Source organism: Psittacula echo (assembly GCF_963264785.1).
Source record: "Psittacula echo genome assembly, chromosome: 4".
Taxonomy (NCBI): domain Eukaryota; kingdom Metazoa; phylum Chordata; class Aves; order Psittaciformes; family Psittacidae; genus Psittacula; species Psittacula echo.
Genome location: NC_137738.1, coordinates 51,378,114 through 51,396,234, shown reverse-complemented (window position 1 = coordinate 51,396,234; position 18,121 = coordinate 51,378,114). Strand labels below are relative to the sequence as shown.

The 18,121-nt window shown below is 38.4% G+C and overlaps 1 protein-coding gene across 1 annotated transcript in view; it reads right to left on the bottom strand.

Moving 5' to 3' along the window:
* The window catches only part of THEMIS (thymocyte selection associated), a gene marked incomplete at both ends in the record, with an annotated part of 73,290 nt that overhangs the window by 41,785 nt on the left and 13,384 nt on the right, over window positions 1-18,121 (bottom strand). Inside the window, 3 exons of the mRNA XM_080614734.1 lie at window positions 4,933-5,975; window positions 9,210-9,668; window positions 16,676-16,834. Coding sequence (XP_080470860.1) covers window positions 4,933-5,975; window positions 9,210-9,668; window positions 16,676-16,834 — 1,661 coding nt within the window. The remainder of the gene's footprint in view (window positions 1-4,932; window positions 5,976-9,209; window positions 9,669-16,675; window positions 16,835-18,121) is intronic.

Genomic DNA, 18,121 nt, shown 5'->3' with positions numbered 1-18,121 from the left:
CCCTGCCTGTCCTGTGTGCATTTTCTAATACATATTTATTTAGGAAGGTTAGTTTCTTGCCACACTGCAGAAATATTTTTGTTAAATCTACTCCATAAAGGCCCTAAAAGCATGAAAAAATGCTCTGGAAGCAGAAAAGAAATAGTTAGGAGGAAGGAAAGGAGGCGCTGCAGGAAAATTCATTTGCTGAAAAATGCAGCTCATGTCTTATCAATTTAATTCCAGATAAGTCTTCATTTTGCTGTGAAGACAGATGCGATAAATATGTTAATGGCAGATTTCGATAGTTCAGTTTGTAGCACCGCAAAGCCAGATGGAAATGATAATTTTTTCTTTTAATTTTGAAATAAAAAGCAAGAAAGCAAGAAAGTTTCTGATATCATAACACTGTAATGACTTTTTGAAGGATAATGGACCTTAGCACAGAATGACAATTAACTACCATGCCCTGATACTTACTATTAAATTCCAGTTTCCCTGGCTGGAATTCTCTCAGCTTTCTTGCCAGAGCTGAGCAGATTACTGCCTGTGACTGACTTTTCCAATTCCACATTCATAAAGGTGTTTAGCAGTGATCCTAACTTGAAGCTGGTATTTTAATGATTCTACTGTTGCTTAGGTTAGAGACATGCCTAAGCAGACCTCTGAAAATAGCACCGGATGGAGCTAACCTCTCTTACTGTTTATCAGGAGCCAAATACTGCCTGTTTTAACTCCTTAGGCAGTGTACTTAGTGCCCTCAGGGTATTAGGACTAAAGTGTGGCCTTCCATGCCTTGATCACCATTCCCCCAGAATCAGTGAATATCAGCGAATATCAATGAATGCACTTAGCAATATTTGGCACGGGGTATTCTTTGATGGTTTCAATTTAAAACTAAGCCATTGAGGGTCATATAGTAACCTTCTTAAATCTGTAGGGTATTTACAGCTTTAATTGACAGACTAAAAAAAGGCTGGAAAGTTTCTGCCACTTAAATCCCCTTGTAGGGTAGCAAGTAAAAAGCCTGAGGAAATTTTACGAAACAATTCTCAAGCCTCTTTTGTTCAGGGTCCCACCTGAAAGCTTATTCTCGAGTTCCTAAGTGAAAACTTGGTTTGTTATATTCACTGTGGTGAAACTAACTGTGGAAAGAACAGGCACATTTGGCTTGTCTTTTTAAATTAACTATAATTTCAAGAAGGTGAGGTCGTGACTGGTTTCTCCCAAGGGAACTTCTCTCCAGGAACAACTTGGCAAGAGAGAGAGATGCTCCATTCTCAAATCAGTAGCGTTAACTTCTAGGGGTTTATTAGGTCATTCTCACTTTCCAGCTAAGCTCACAAGTCAGAAATAGAATGGCTGAAACTATTTAATTCAACATGGCATTTAGAGCCGTGTGAAGACTTTATTCCAATTATTTCAGTGAGGAAAATGTGGATCTCTTGTGACTGACTGCTTGTATCCTACTTTTTACCATTAGACAAAGGGTACAAAAATTGTTTTCTCATCACTGTCCTCAGTTGGGGATGCTTGTGGGTAGAGGTCATATTAATATAGATATCTGCTATCTGATAATGAGATAGTGTCATGGACAGATAGACATCTGATATGTGAAATACCAGATTAATTTAATCATTCAATACATGCTATTTTGTTTCATTTGTTTAGTTTGCGTATATTTCCTTGGGGTTTGTCTTTGTTTAGTAAATAATACAAAACTGAAAACATATGTGGTCTGGCTGTTTCCTACCCAAACAAAATGATCAGATAAGAGGGAGAAAGTCTATACCTTACTGTGGAGGGGAGAGGAGAGATCCCCAGGATCTGGAAGTGAAAGCTGTGTCAGCAGGAGCCAAGCCAACTTAATTAGCCCTGTGAAGAGACTGGGCAGAGTGCTTGGTTAATGGAGCTATATTATGTTTGAGAATTCATCTGTTGTCTCTGGACTTTGCTGAACTGTGCAAACATCCATGTCTCTGCAGCATTGCACCTTGCACCCAAGCAGAGGCAGTTCTTGCATTCATGAGGTTCTAGTCCATGCTGGCTGTAAATCTCATACAATTCAGTGGCTAATATCACAAAAAGTAAAAAGTGAAACATATGCCACTACTCCTGGCCCTAGTGTTGCCTTACCAATGTCAGAGAACAGCAGGCAGAGACAGCTGGAGCCTCTCTGCCCCCACAGCTTTGCTGTGAGCCAAGAGGTGATCAAAGCACTAGCTATAGCTAGAGGTGATCCACTCTTGCAGAGCATCCTCAAGTATTGGCGTAAAACAGCCAGATCTTAGTCCTCTGTGGACTCATGCAGCAGCAGCATTTAATCCTGGAGCACCAAGTCAAGCAGAATTTCCCAGCTGGTGGAAAAAGAAGCCATTTACCACCCTCCAGCAAGTAACCAGAGCTCCCTAAGCACCAGGCAGGGAACTGCCACAGGAGGAGTATGGCAATTCATGCAGCACTATAGCTTAATTCAGCCTGCCATCTTGTCAGGTTTAAATTCAGCTCATTAGGACATTCATCTGTTATTTATGCAAATAAATCTATGCATAGTCACAAAATATGCAAAGAATGCCAGTTTATCAGTTTGGCACAATTTCCAACTTTCTGAACCCTCAGTCATCCCTGATACTTGTAGAAGAAAATGCAGTCTCCCCTATCACTACCACTGGCAGAGAAGCCAAGGCAAAGCTTATGCACTACCAGCTATGTCCTCTCAGAGGATTCATGGTGTTCGGGATGGAAAAGATAATGCATTCTGTGTGACTTTAAACCTATTATGTTACAGCTCAGGATGTTTGATCTTATGAATAAGGGATCTCTACCTGTTTCACCTTTTCAGGGAAGTAGATTCACAAATCTGCATAACTCTAAGCATTCCAACTGCAGTTTATATTTATTTATATTGAGCACGTGACAAAAAAAAGAAGTCTTCTGGACCAATTTGTTTAAAAGTGTTTCATTGTACAGCTGCAGTCTGAGGTTGCTTTCACTCACAAATGTGCAAAAGAACCTGAGCTCACATCTCTCTTGCCCTTATTGCTCTCTCCTCACTTCAGGAAAATATTATCTTCTGCGTGGGTCTAGACTAGAGTCAGCATCTACCTGTTGCTCTCCACACACTGCTATCAGTAACTGCATGAGATCTGAGTCCTCCTGACAAGGAGACCCCCAGGTCTACCAGAAACACAGTTTCTTCAGTTCTTTACACCAACATAAGGATGATGGCCTGCCTGTTAGCTCAAGGGATCAATTTCTTGTCTATCCTCCCTAGCATACCAGGATGACTTATTTAAGCTGCTACAAGGTTCACTGTACAAATTAGCAGAAAAGAAGTTTCTGTAATGAAAGTAAAGACAAAAGAAAATGACTCAGCTTTTTATTGTATTATTCTATCTGAGGGACCCACCTTACCCATTCATGTCTCCTACGGTCTGTTGTAACCATCTCCCAGAAGATGTGGAGATGTGCACTTGCATGTGGTCTTGGAGTTGGCACTGAGGGAAGAAACACCTCCAGTAGGCAAGAAGAGGTACTTAACAAAGGCTGCCCCTCCAGGGTCACTACAACTGGACCATAATTTGATAGCAACACAAAAACTAACTTTCCCCAACCCCCCCAAAAAAGAATTCCATGAGTTACATTGCATTTAAAGTGCAACACAGTCACAATGCAGAGGCCTGAAAGTATTTCCAGTGTTTTTAATTCTTCCCCTGTAGGGAATTTGTATTTGCACACGAGAACAACTGCATAAATTAAATACCTCCTGGACAGTCTCTCTCATTAAAGTCCATCAAGGTGCCTTTCTTTGATTCTTTCAATTTATGAAAGAAAATTGTGGTAGGTTGACCCCAGCCAGCAGCTAAGCACCCACCCAGGTGCTCACTTACTTACCCCTGACATTAGGATTATGAGCTCATCAGGAGAGAGAATAGTAAGAGCAAAACCAAGAAAACTTGTGGGCTGAGATAAAGACAGTTTAATAAATGAAGGAAAGGGAAAAGAAAAACCACAGTGATACAAAGGCACCTAGTGACCACCTCCTACAAGCAGACTGATGTCCAACCAGTCTCTGAGCTATGGCAACCTTCCCAGACCAGCCACTCCCCCGGTTTTTATTGCTGAGCATAGCAACAAATGGAATATCTTTTTGGTCATTTGGGGTCAGCTGTGCCATCTGTTTGCCCTCCCAGCCTCTTGCCCACCCATAGCCTACTTTCTGGGGATGGGCAGCCTAGGAAAAAGAGAAGGCCTTGACACTGTGGGTGCACTGATTTGCAATAGCCAAAACACTGGTGTTATCAATGCTGTTTAGTCACAAACCCAAAACACAATATCTTACAGGCTGCTGTGAAGAAAATTAACTCCATCTCAGCCAGACCCAACATAAAAAGTAATGAACAAATAATTGCCTCGGGTTAGCCATGAAGAAAATTGTCCCAGAAAGGGCACTTATCTCTTAACTTCAAGTGCTATTCTAAATGTTTGCCTTTTTTATTCCAAATCTATTTGTCACTTGGGTAAGCGCAAAACCATGCAGTCAAAAATATCTGTACAACCTAACTTCCTGTGAATTTAATTCTGGTGGTTCCAGCTGAGAAAAATTATCTTTATATCATTAAAACATATGCTTTTCCTTAATACAATTTTAAATACAACCACTTCAACTCTCTTCCTTCACTTTCGCATTGGCACAGCAAAGGATTATCCATGTAAAATTATCCAGCCAAGCTTTCTGCTGTGAGCTGGTGTGGTTCCGTTGCTTTTCACAGAACAATTAACATATACTGACGATTTTAGCCATTATTGACTATAATGGCCAATTTGCCTATTACAGGAACTGAGAGCCATCTGTATTCAAGCTATTGCAATACACCAGTGAAATGGAGACTGTAAACCAACAGAACATGACCTGTGATTTTAAGAGATTCAAAGACAAGGTTGATACTTTACCTTTGGAGCTTGTAGTACATCAGTCACACCTTGCTTAGGTACTGCAAAACCAGGTTTTGGTGAAAGTGTTGGCTTTTTAGGAGGCCTTGGTGGCGAACGAAGGGTTTGGTTTTCATATCTTCGTACCATATAGTATTGCTCTTCACTGATCTCTTCCACTTTTGTCTTAGTCACAGGAGGCACAACTGTCTGGACATCTTTGCTGAGCAAATGGACAGACACGTTTAAACGACATACAGGAATCTCCCAGCTCTCCACTGGACTGGTGGCACTACTGATCAGCAAATAAGAGTCTGTGATTTCTTCTTCAAACTGCAGACCAGGCATGGCAGCCAAGACATCTTCCTCAATGGAAAGGTCCCTCACAGACACTTTGACGTTAAAAGGCAAACGAAATTCTTTGCAAATCTCAGAAAGCTGGTATTGCTTCTTGTCATGGATCACTTCCACAAATCTACCTTCCATGTACATAGGGAGGAGAACTTTCTTATACGTATCACCTAGTATTTGTTCACAAGCTAAAACATCTATGAGTTTCTTTCTTCCCTCATATAGAACTTCACTAGTCTGGCATTGCTGAACTAGAAATTGATCTCCAACTGAAACAGAGAAAAGCTCTTTATGAGGGGAATCAAAGGCTTTAGTTGCTACAACATGAAGTTGTTCCTTTTCACTTCTTGCTATCTCTAAGTCATAGGCAGTAGGAAACTCCCGAGGTCTTCTTTTGAACCTTCCTTTGTAGCTCATAGGGATTAAAAAATATCTTTTGGGGGAATCACTTCTGATCTCTGAGGCTAGGACTCTTGTTGCCTGGTACTTTTTGTAGATAATGATCTCATTCCCTGTATCCAAAAATTTAAAAGGTTTTTGGCTTTCTGAAGGCCCTTCCATTATCTCAGCAACCATAGGAAATTCCTTGCTTGTTCTCTCAAATACATCTTCCAAAGACAGTGGCTGAAGGAAAGAGCTAATATCATAACAGTCTGTTATATCCTTGACCTCGACATCTAGATCTGAGAGGATATGAACTATGTCCTTTCGAACTGAAAAGAAAAAGACATTGTTTTTTTTGTTTTCAAACTGACATTAGAATAAAATACACATGTCCTATTGGCCAGATACTAGAAGTACCTTCCCTGAGGTATGCACCTCCATATGTAAACATGCACAATTAACAGGGCTAGTCAAAGTCTGGTTTAATTTGAGATATATGGCTGTTAGATATTCAGGAGACCTCATGAAGGAAGACAGAATCAAGCGGAGATGCGAATAGGATGTGTAAGTGAAAAAAAGTTTAAGAAAAAGGAAAGGGGAAAAAAAATTAGTTCACTATCTTTCTCACAGCACCTCCAAATTTAATCAGCTGTGCATCTTATCAAACTATTTTCCTTGAGTACAAGATGTATTTCTATTATTTCATAGTGACTTATGGTTCCTCCAGAGAAATGGGTCAGGGGAACATTTGTATACATAAATAGCATTTGAACCTATTAACACATATTGTTGCTGTGGCCAGTCTAGGAAAAATATGATATTTTGATATTTATAAGAATAACAAAAACATCTATAATTACTAGAAAATAATATAACTTTTTTTAAAACTGCAAAACTTTTATATAATGAAGTCTAAGCTTAGTTTTAGTGAATGAATAAATTTCTACTATGCCCTTCTGTGGAACTCTTGCGTCTTTTACTGCAGCATCTAGTTTTATTCACTATCAGAATCAAGCCATTGTATTTAACAGTCTGACAGAGAACAACAACTTTTTATCATCATCGAACTTGCAAAATTTTGGATGTAAAACTTCCAAGTACAAAGCTGACTATGCAGTTAAGGTTTGTTTGAGAATTTGGCTCCAGATCAGTGACACTACAGAGTGCTGACCAGGGCATGAAAATTTAATAAGCAAATAATATTTAATGACTCTTCAGTAAGACTTATTCTGCATAGTTCTGCACAGAAGGATAGTATATCCTGGATTCACACTTTCTTGTAGCAGGACATACTGATATTTTATCCTTAAAAGTTGGTATCAGATCTATTTCATGTTACAGAGTTTTATGACATTGATTCAGGATCTGTTTATTCCAACAGTACTTTTGCCACATTGACACCTTCAGGTGACAAACATTCTAAGCACCACAAAGGAAAGCAAATGGAGGAATGACTGGTGAAAATTAAAGTTTTCTATGAGTATCTGGGGGAGTTCCACACACATAATTTGCTCATTATAAAAAAATGAGAAGTGTAAAGGATATCTGCTCACAGCCTGTGAAAGTGTAATCTGCTATCCATCCCTCAGGATCCATCAGGAATCTTTTTTATTGAACTGTGGATAGTATTTCTCATACTTTATCTTGTGCCTATTTATAGTTCTTCTAAACATGGTGAAAATCCATTTTTCATGGTCCACAAGAAATCATGTACCATGAAGCCTACTTTTCAAGTTTGTATTAAATAATTATTTAGGACATATTTAATGCTTCTTAAATGTTGAACATGCTATGAAACATAAAATAAAATTAACAAATACAACTCTCACTGGAATATCTGTTTGAAAGACAACCGAATCTTCAGAAAGCTTTTTAGGAACACTAAGTTCTTATTGATTCTACACATATGTTTAAGCTGGTATAGGAATACACCTAAGTGAATCTAGCTTCAGGAAATTGGCTAGATTCCTCAATTTAGCCAGAGTTGCAGAAAATGAGTAGTTTATCTCATGAAGATACACTTCCCAGACTTACACATTAAATCACATAGAAAGCACATCTGAATGTCTCGTGATAAGCATTTAACAACTATAGTATATTGTGCTTACAGTCTCTGCTCACTTTTATTCCTCTTTTATTGATTTACTTACATCATTCATCAGAGAAAGCTCAACTGTGAAAAGATTTCCTGCTTAAAATCCTCATGAATGACGTATTTCTGTTAGGATTTAATTTGTATGGTGCACGCTGGTTTGTTTCTAGTAAATGCAACTGACAGTAAAACCTTTCCAAAAGCTAATCTCTTATCCTGCAAACTTTAAAAGGGTGGGTGCATGAAGAAGTAGAATTGCAGCAGCCCAGGCAGTAGTTGGAAACCAGACATTTTATCCTAAGTTGTTCTTTTGCTTGGTTAGGTATCTCAGTTCAGAGAGGGTACACTATGCACGCACACATCGGTCATTACTGCAGCTTGGCTATTCTAGTAACCATAGCCCAGGAGCATTTCACTCTATACTTATACCCTTGCACACCTTTTAATTTTATTCCCAAGACAAATTTTGCTACCAGGTTTAAAGACATTGATAAGAACAGAACGCAGCAGTTGCTGTGTTTTGGTGGAACAAGTAGAGCAGTGTTAATGTGTCATGGACAAAATACTTTTTTTTTCCCCCCCCTAATAAAAATTCATAACATAAATGATCACTTTTAAAGATATTGTTTTTCTATTATCTTCCTGTTTCCTCAAATCTAAAGGTTTCTGAAATTGTCTGAGTCTTTTCTGTTTATATTCTATTGATATTTGCTTCTGCACTAGAGTAAAATAATACGGGTTTGCATTCTGCAGCAGCCTTATCCTGAAAAATAAATAGTAATTGAGTTTGTTACAACATGTAGGTCTATATTCTTTTCCTGCCTCCTAGCCATAGCCATAAATGATCAAGTGGCTGCTCCATGGCCAAAGTCTGAGACATAAAGAAAAAGAATCTGAGAACTCATTGAGATTGGATATAAGGAAGAAATTCTTTACTAACAGTAAACAGGGTGGAGAGGCACTGGAATGGGTTGCCCAGGGAGGTTGTGAATGCTCCATCCCTGGCAGTGTTCAAGGCCAGGTTGGACGAAGCCTTGGGTGACATGGTTTAGTGTGAGGTGTCCCTGCTCATGGCACGGGGGTTGGAACTAGATGATCTTAAGGTGCTTTCCAACCCTAACTATTCTATGATTATATTCTATGATTATATTCTATGATTATATTCCATGATTCTAACTCAATAGAATTTCCAAGCTCCACCTTTTCATTATGCAATATATTTGATTTGCAATGAAGATTCAATTATAGTGATCAATAAAATACCAACAGAAAGAAATGCAAGGTAACTTTCTGAATTAACAGCCTATAAAGGAATAAAAGAGGCAATATTATTTCTTCATCTTGAAACTAGCATCAGTGGCAAATATGGATCACTAATTCTTGACCAAACTGAATCCTTCCTATTTTAAGCAAATATTGTATCCTTTGCTATATCAAGCTTATCAGAACATTGACTTTGATTCCCACTTACATTTCATTACTGCCTGCACTTCGTAGATAGGCGTAAGACTCAAGCAGCCATCAAAATTCTCAGGAAGTGGATTAGAGAAGTCCCACATATGTATAGTACTGGAAAGTTTGACAATCCGGTTTCTGCACTTAGGGATTTTCCATTCTGCAATCTCTTTTAAGGTGTATATTTGGTCATCTTCACACTCATAGAATTTTCCTTCTTGTGAAAGGGGCAAAGTAAAGGAATGAGACTGGTTATTTCTGACCACAACACAGTTCACAGCCATTGTTCCATTGACCTCTTCCACTGAGTTGAAGGTGATGTGCTCCCCGTGTTTGATAGTGAGGTTTGCCAACTTTATGTCCTCAGGGCTGTAGAAACATGGATGGCCAAATCTTGTTGGCCTGATAGAGACTTTTCTTGTAATTTCTTCAATGCTGACATATGGTGTTTTATCTGCCATAACTTTATAAAGACCTAAGAACAGAAAACTTGCATTACAAAAGGGGAAATATACAAAGCAAGCCTTGTCAAATTTTAGACTACGAATGCAATAAAAATGAGGAGCAGAGTACATCAAACAATTCATAGTTGATCGTTTGGTTGTTAGAACTGTGACTCTAAAGAGATAATATCAACTACATGATACAATGTCTAGGCAGCTGGAACTAGCCCTTTTTGCTCTGCATCTGACGTCCAACATTTTTATGTCTACGGTAAAAATTTTTCTTTGCCACAGTAAGAAGAAAAATTATCTTAAATTCTCATTTGTCTTCCTAGGAAACCAACCTGTAAGAAATAAATGCAGACATGATATGAGGAAGAGCAGCACTAATGTGAAATGCAAGGTAAGTTTTCTGCCTAAACATCGGTACTACATATTCTTCCACACACAGGCTGGAGAGTCCTAGACCGAATATGTTTAAAGATATATCACAAATGAAAAAGTAGCACCCACGGATAAGAATAAGCAAAGAAAATTGGTTTTAGCATATATGACAGCCCAGACCACCAGACGGAATAATTCAAAGTTTGGGTGTTGTAATATTCTGGCCATCACAAAGCAATTAAAATGCTGAAGTTCTGCAAGACAGAAGCTGCATCCGAGCCTCCGTATCCCTTAGGGACACTATTATTTCATGTTAATCATGCCCCTTGAAGCTGTCTCATTGAGAGTTCATATCACAAGAAAAATGTGTACATTTCTGTATTGCATGAGTGTTTTCATAGAGGAAGATGAAGTGGATGGTTTACAGGACTTAACAGTAGGGTTTAGCTGAACTGTGTGATTCAGCTGTCTTCTTCCCAAGGCACAGCAGTGTGAATGCTGCCTCATGGAATTACATTGCAGCTTCCTGGGACAGGCATTGACTAAGGCTTGCTTCTGAGTGACTATAACTACACATAGAGGTTATTCCTAGGCCAAGCTTGCTAGCCACAAATTAACCAGTAGCTACAGCTACAGTGACAAAGAAGCTACAGTGCCTTTCCTCCTTCATTTCCCCAAGCCCAACCAGCAGAAACTGCACAGGTACGAAGTACAACTTCAACACACTTTTCTTTTTCACTGGTATTTTTAATGTTGCTCATAGTCGTTTTTAACGCAATTATTAACAAGTAAGTTAGCTACCCCAGTGCTAATCACCACTGGAGCTGCCAGTGCAGATCAAGACAAACTGGTTCATCAGCCTTTAGAATATATTGCAGTGACAAGGCACTAATGATAAACTGAAATGGTGGAAAAGACAGTGTCCCCCAAACAGTGTTCCAGTGTCATGCTTTGCAAACACAAGATGGGCATCATCTCCTTGCAGTGCTGAAAGAAAGCAAATAGAAATACTCTTCATTAAAAAATTTATTCAAAGTACATACAATGTATCCCAAAGGCAATAACTATGTTTATCCATCTGTGATACAGGAGCATGCATATTGCCCCAAGAAAACCTCCAGAATTGCATTAAAAAGCCTCCATAAGCTATGTTAAAAAAATATTCCCCTTTGAAAATATTTGGCAAGGTAAAGGTATGAGAAATATCTATGGGGCTATATGAAAGCCAGCTATTTCAGCAACAAACCAATGAGCATCCTGGGTTAGAAAGCAGGTTTCATATAGAAACATAATTACCAGATCTCATACAAAACTAGACAACTGATTATTCCCTCGGGCCAAGGCAGACTGACTTTGCATGGGTTGGGAGCAGGAAAATCATCACCTTCCATTTTTCTGGTTTTCTTAATTTGGGTAGCAGAATGCTTGCAGAGGCAACTAAAGAGCCATGTGGCCTAGTATACTTAGCTTCTGCATTGATGAGACCCTTGAAGTAGAGGCACCTAATAGCCACCTGTTTATGCTTTGACTATGTAAAATTCCATATGTTTCTCTCTATATAGAAAAGAGATGAATATATAAAAATTCATTTTGGTACGATGGGTGAAAGTCACTTGGTTACTACCTAACTGCCATAATCTGTGATGGTATCTTCTCCTAAATGCTCTCCTTGATAAATATATATATATATAAAAAAAAAAAAAAAAAAACACAAAAAAAAAAAAAACAAAGAAACAAGCAAACAAACAAAAAACACACACACACACACAAAAACCCACAAAAAACCCTAACCAACCAACCCAAAAACCTCCCACTCTCCCCAAAGAAAAATATGAACAAAAACCAAACCAAACCAAAACACAAAAACACACAAACCCACAAACCCCAAACAACATTACACAATAGGGAACCATTTAGAACCTTATTAAAATCATTATGAATTAAATTACAAAACCAAATATTTTCCAAACTTAAGATAGCAAAGAAATCTCCAGAGTAGGAGACATATGGTAAGTTTGAGATGCTAAAGTTTAGACATTTTGAGGTCAAACAAAAATATTTGTGCATTTTTTCATAAACCATAAAATTACTTAAATTCACTTAGGCTTTCCTAAGAGAGCTTGGTGGACTAGTGGGGGGAAAGACAGATGGAAATAGCAAACCTAGAAAAAAGTCCAGCGTTTATTAAGAGTTGGCATTATTGCTCCTATAGACCTACTTTCTAAATGTAGTCATCTGGTCTACAACCAAAATGAACTGATGCCCAATAGTTCTGGAAAAAATTACAGCTAGAGACAAGAATAACTACACATACATAGGAACTACATGAATGTATAACCCTTGTCACACTCTATGAACCCTCTGCACCAAGGCATTTCACTAGGTAAAGTGCCTGCCTAGCCATAATATGAAAATCAGTAAGCACCAAACCTAATCAGCCCAGCTTTCAGGAAAGTTTTGAGCACTGATGCACACATTGGTACAGAGAGAGGGTTTGGGAATTAGAAAAAATTTTCTTCACTGATATGGGAGAGAAAACACAGACCAAGAATCACTCATTTAGTCCAGTGGGAAAGCATGTTTCGTTTTGCAAGAAGGATGTTTCTAGCACCTTTTTATAGAACAGTGTATGCAGGTCTCTTTCATCAGTTATTGAGTGATATAGTGTATCTCCCTGTATCTTTATATTCATTTTCAGTCTTAATTATAATTGAGTCCTGAAGAAAATGAATATGCTTTTTATTATCTTTTTTATTTCTTTTCCCTACAGAAAACTGAGAAAGCCAGTGGTTAGGCTCACCTAGTAGAGGAGCAAGTAGCCTTCAATGAGAAAAAATAGAAGAAAGACCTTCTGCTCCAGACCAGTAATGTCTGCTCCCCAAGGTACTGTAGAAGACTGGGAAGAGCTCAGTTCCCAACTTCTCTGGAGGTGATTTGATTGCTATTTCTCTTTTTACTCACTTTCACCACCCACTCTGCTACCTCCCCTGCTCCAGCATGCTCCTTTCCTTATCCTGCCTCAAAGGCCATCTCTCGTATGTCTCCATCACCTCCTGTTGAGATCAGCCTTCTAATGCCTAACTCCTCGTCTTCCACATATGTACTGTATGGCCACAGACAAGCCCTTGTCCCTTGGCTTGCAGAGGCTGGAAGCTAAAAGGCACAGCCATGCTCAGCTATGCATCTGTCAGACAACATAGGAATAAGCAGCAGTGATACCAGGGACCCCCTGAGAGCACAGACAGCCTAGCAATACTTTTGCAGAAGAAGGAATTTAACAGAACAGAATGAAATCATTTGTGCTGGCACACAGTTTGAGTGTTGTGCAAATTACCTGTCTCTGCTAACTTGTTAGTAGTGAAAATCGTAGTTCAAAATGCTGTTAGATCTAGCCATTGAAGTGTCTATAATAACAGCAGAGTTCCTTTTTTACCCAGTGTATGTGCATAGAAAGAATAGCCTGGCCCTCTGAGGCATGAAAAAGAACAAATTAGAATAAGGATAAAATGAAATAACACAGATAGTGAACTTGCAGTTGTAGTGGTTTCTCTAATGCAAAAGACAGATTAGGCCTCTATCAAGGATCTGATTTGCCAGAGTAGAAAAAAAGAATTTTGTAGACTGCAAATGCATTCAAAAACACAAAGAGTAAGGATTGTTTAAAGCAAATGAGCCCAGTCTTCACTCACAGAGACATTATCCCCAGAGTAACAGAAATAGAAGAGTTACTTATTTATGCTAGCATGCACATGGTGAAAGGATGCATGAGCCCACCACGTACAAATAATAACTCAAAATAGAGGAAATGGAAAATAATATCAAAGCAAAAGATTTCTTTGCATCAACACTGAGAAGAGAGCACTGTACATACAATGTAAATACAGTGCCAGCCTCCTAGAGACCTGTGGATATTTTTCTTGAAGTAAGTCAATGGCACTGTGAAAAGATCATCTGCAGTTTGGTTCTGTGCTTTGTTCTGGAGACAGGGGCAAGCCAGCAATGCTCTAATATAATGTTTTGTTCAGAGGTTAGGATGTGTATGTAATAAAGTGAAAGGAAAAAGGTCAAGGAAAAGCAGAGACTGGGACATCTTGACTTTGTAAAGCAGAATCATTCTTCAGCTAAGAACTAAATTAGAGAAATGACAAATTTACATCTTACCAAAAAGCTCCTGAATGCATAACAGTACACATGCAGAGAGAAACAAGAGAGTGGTACTCCCTGTTGGGCTGATAAGAAGTGTCATTATGCCCCTCTTCAGTGCTGCTGTTCAGTAATACCCATCATGTGGAGGATAATAATGATGAATTTTAGCAAAACGAACTCTGAATTTATTTTTCTACTGAAATAACCCAGTTTTCTAGAACACTGGTTGGGACAGTTCATAAGCGTCCATGCAAATTGTAGTGATCAGACCGAATTTGAAAATGTGCTCAAGAGGGCAAAACCATCGAAATACCAAGTTGTAAAGTTAATCACTTGGATGCAAACAAATCCAGATTCACCAGGTTCAAGCATTTGAAATCATAAGTCATTCTGTTCTAAAAATCAGGAGATTCAACATTAATAAATGTAAGATTACTTTTATCACTCAGTTGTGTTGGATATTTTAGAATCCAAATGTTCAACCCCATCTGCCAATCAAGATTTAGAATATGAGTATAGTAGTATATGTGTATATATTTTAGAGACAGAAGAAATTTTAATAATGGCAAAGTAGCTTGGATTTGAAGAAAAATACCAAGTATCTTAAGAGTTCACATTACAGCTATACTTTAATATCTCTACATAGCCACAGATAATTGTCTTCGATCACTATATTTGGGCCCTACTAATGCTTGAAAATGGCATCCCAAAAAAGTCTTTTAATAAGTGGTCATACAAATGGCTCGGATTCACTGAGTAAGAAAAACATGAAAGTAAATTGAGGATCTACTGGGAAAAACAAAATTATATAAAAGACTATTTTAGGCAGAAATTTGCATTTTAGAGATTGAAATGAAGGCATGGCAGAAGATATTTTTCTGTGGAATTCAGATAAAAAATCGCATTCTCAGGTGCTTTTACACTTTACTTGCTTCATGAAGCATGTCTTGTCTTCCTCTGTAAAGCACATACCAGTCTGGTCACTGGCATAGCCTAAACCATATATATGCATGTGCACACATTCTCACATGCTCGGCAATTCATTAGAAGAACATCAATGAAGTTACTAAGTCAATCAATTAGAATCATTAGAAGAACAATTATTAGAAGAACATCAATGAAGTTACTAGAAAACACTCAATTATGTTTCCCTATGCAGCACCGATTTAGCCTCCCATGTGCTTGCAGCACAACACAGTGTTAATTAAATGTTTACATTCTGTGATTTATTTTTTTTCTCCTACAGAACTGTACTTTCATTCAGTGCATTAGCTAGAATTACTGCTAGCTAAAGTGAGTTCTGGATGTGATCTTTGTCTCTTGAGGGCTGCTGTGTCTTGTGTGTGCTCTGTCCCAGTGTTTCCTATGTTCAGGTGTCCCATAACTTCTCTTCCAGACCTACACAGGCTCCCTCCCACACCCCACTTGCCTCTTTGTGCTGTTTTCCAGCACTGTCCTCTCCTCTCTTTGGGGGACTCCCATTACCTCTGTTGCCTGCAAAACTCCAAGAATATGAGATGATGTACATGTATATTTCTGAGTGGGTGCAGTCCTCTTCTGATGCTGGTAAACACCTCTACTGGTGTCTCCAGTCCCTGATCTTTGTTTGTTGAGTCTTCATCATGTTCCCCTGCTCCAAGATCCAAACTTTTCCTATCAGTTTCCTAACCTAGTTTGCCTCCTCCACTTCCCACACAGGGATGCTGACAGTCCAGCACTTCTCCCTCTGTGCTCCAATAACTTCTCCGTTTAACACAGCTGCACCCTAACAACAGAGGAATTGAGATGAGAGCAGAATTGAAAAATGAATAAATATGACGTGTGATCAACTAGGTGACCTTGGTACATACAGCACTTGGCTAGCTCACCCTAACAAGGCCACATGAACAGAGGGAAATGTGTTACAAATAACAAGTCAGTACCACCTGCCAAATTTCAAGTCTATCCTCCAAAATATAGATATTTTGGGACTTTGCTATAGAACAGCTGAAGTGCTCTTTAAGCAGTAAAACACATCCATTTTCCTCTAATACTGTTTCCAGACATGGAGCAGCCACCTTGGCCACTGGAATTAAAATAAACCATTGAAGTAAACCCAAAACATAACAAAATATTTGTAATACTTTATATCCAAAATAATAAAATAAAAATATAGTAATAATAAGAAATTATAGTCTGAGCACACAGCAAGGAGATTTTAGCTCAGAGAAAGCTTGGAAAAGTCATAAGTAACTGAAAAGAAGATTTTTGTAGTAATCTTAAGTATAGAAAGTTTAACAACCAAACATTATAACCTTAATAATATTTATCCAGGCTTGAAAAAGAACTGTAAGAGTTGAAATTTAAAAGCAAGATGATTGTGTCTTGTGCCATCTAATAAAATTATATCATTGACAGCCAAGTTGTAACCTAAACCAAATATCATTCAAGACAGCAAATTAATAAAATGAACAAAGGTGACTACTCAGGGTCATAATTTCTTAAAAACATGCATCATGAAATACTATACCAGGAAAATTCAGTGGTAATTCCACTTTGGCTGAAAACTGGCTAACTTCATTATTCTCACAGATACTTGCTATAAGCTTATTAATTTTGAAGCCAATAACTTTAATGACTTCTCCTGTTGACAGGCAGCATTCATGTCCAAACATTTCATAGATGGAGCCTGAAAAGAAACACAAAAGGAAAGAAAAGCATTATTCAGCTTTTTCTCACTTTTCCAAGTGACTTTACCTCTTTGGATGAAAGCAAAAATACTTAAAACAAGTTATATGAAACAATACTCATATATAATAACATATATAACTAACCTAATGTTTTACTTTCTTCTTTAGTGTCTTGAGAGAATCTTGTGACTTCAGTGATCTCTAGGTCAGATCTATGTGCACACTGATCTTAGGTGCATATTAGGAGAACAAGGTCTGAAGAACCTGCATTTCCAAGTTACTAGACCAAAATGGAATGAAGTAGAGCATAGGATTACTTGGGTCATCAGGAGCTGCCTCCTGAAATCACCAGGCACTGGAGCCTGCACAGGAAAGGTGCCTCTGCATGGCGTAGGGCATAGCATATCCCATAGGAAATAACAGACTACAGCAGAAGACAAAATATCATAAACCCTGAAGGTCTCCAGGAAGAGCCCAGAAGACAGCAAAGTGCAACTAGCATTTGAGCTTTCTGTAGGAATAGAAAACCTGAAGAAAGTACAAGAAATTGGAAGACTGGCCAATTGACAGTGGTAATCCCTGCCTCATGTTGAAAAAATGCCTACTGATTCTGACCTGGCAGCAAAAAAAATCCATTTTTGTCTGTGATGCTCAGAAGTTCGAGGTCAGGAACTAAGCAATTCAACCAAGCATTTCAGAACTTCCTCACAAAACCTGGAATTGCAGTTTGCCCTGCCAAAAGCAACCCTCCCTTGTCTGCCCTGACAAAAGCAACTCTCCCCTTCTCTATTGTAGCTGTGGTCAATGTCTGCTGCTTCAGAAGTGCGGAAGCATAAAGCAAAACCAAAACAAAAGATAAGTTATGCAGAAGAAGGAAAATTCTTCCTGGTCATTGCAGGAGACTAGAAGAAGCTTTGAAGCATGATTTTATAGAAAGACAGTACAGCAAACACATGGTGTTCCATTTGTAGATAGAACTGCATTGAACACAGAACATCAGAAATGCTGATTTTAATGCTAGCTTCTGTTTTTCTGATGCTGTGCAGTTCCTTCTAAGAACTTACCAAGCTCTGTACTTAAGTGATGTGGAAGTACCCTTTCTGGAATCCCATCTTAGAATTTCATTTCCCTGTGGTAAGAAACCTTATTCTCATTTTCACTCCCAATGCATTGGTAAGTGTATTCATTTGCTCTGCTACTAACATTGTTTTGCTACTTAAAATACTTCTTTTCTCATTTCCACTTCTCCCTTCTCCAAAGGGTTTTCAAGGTTATTTTTGCCCTTC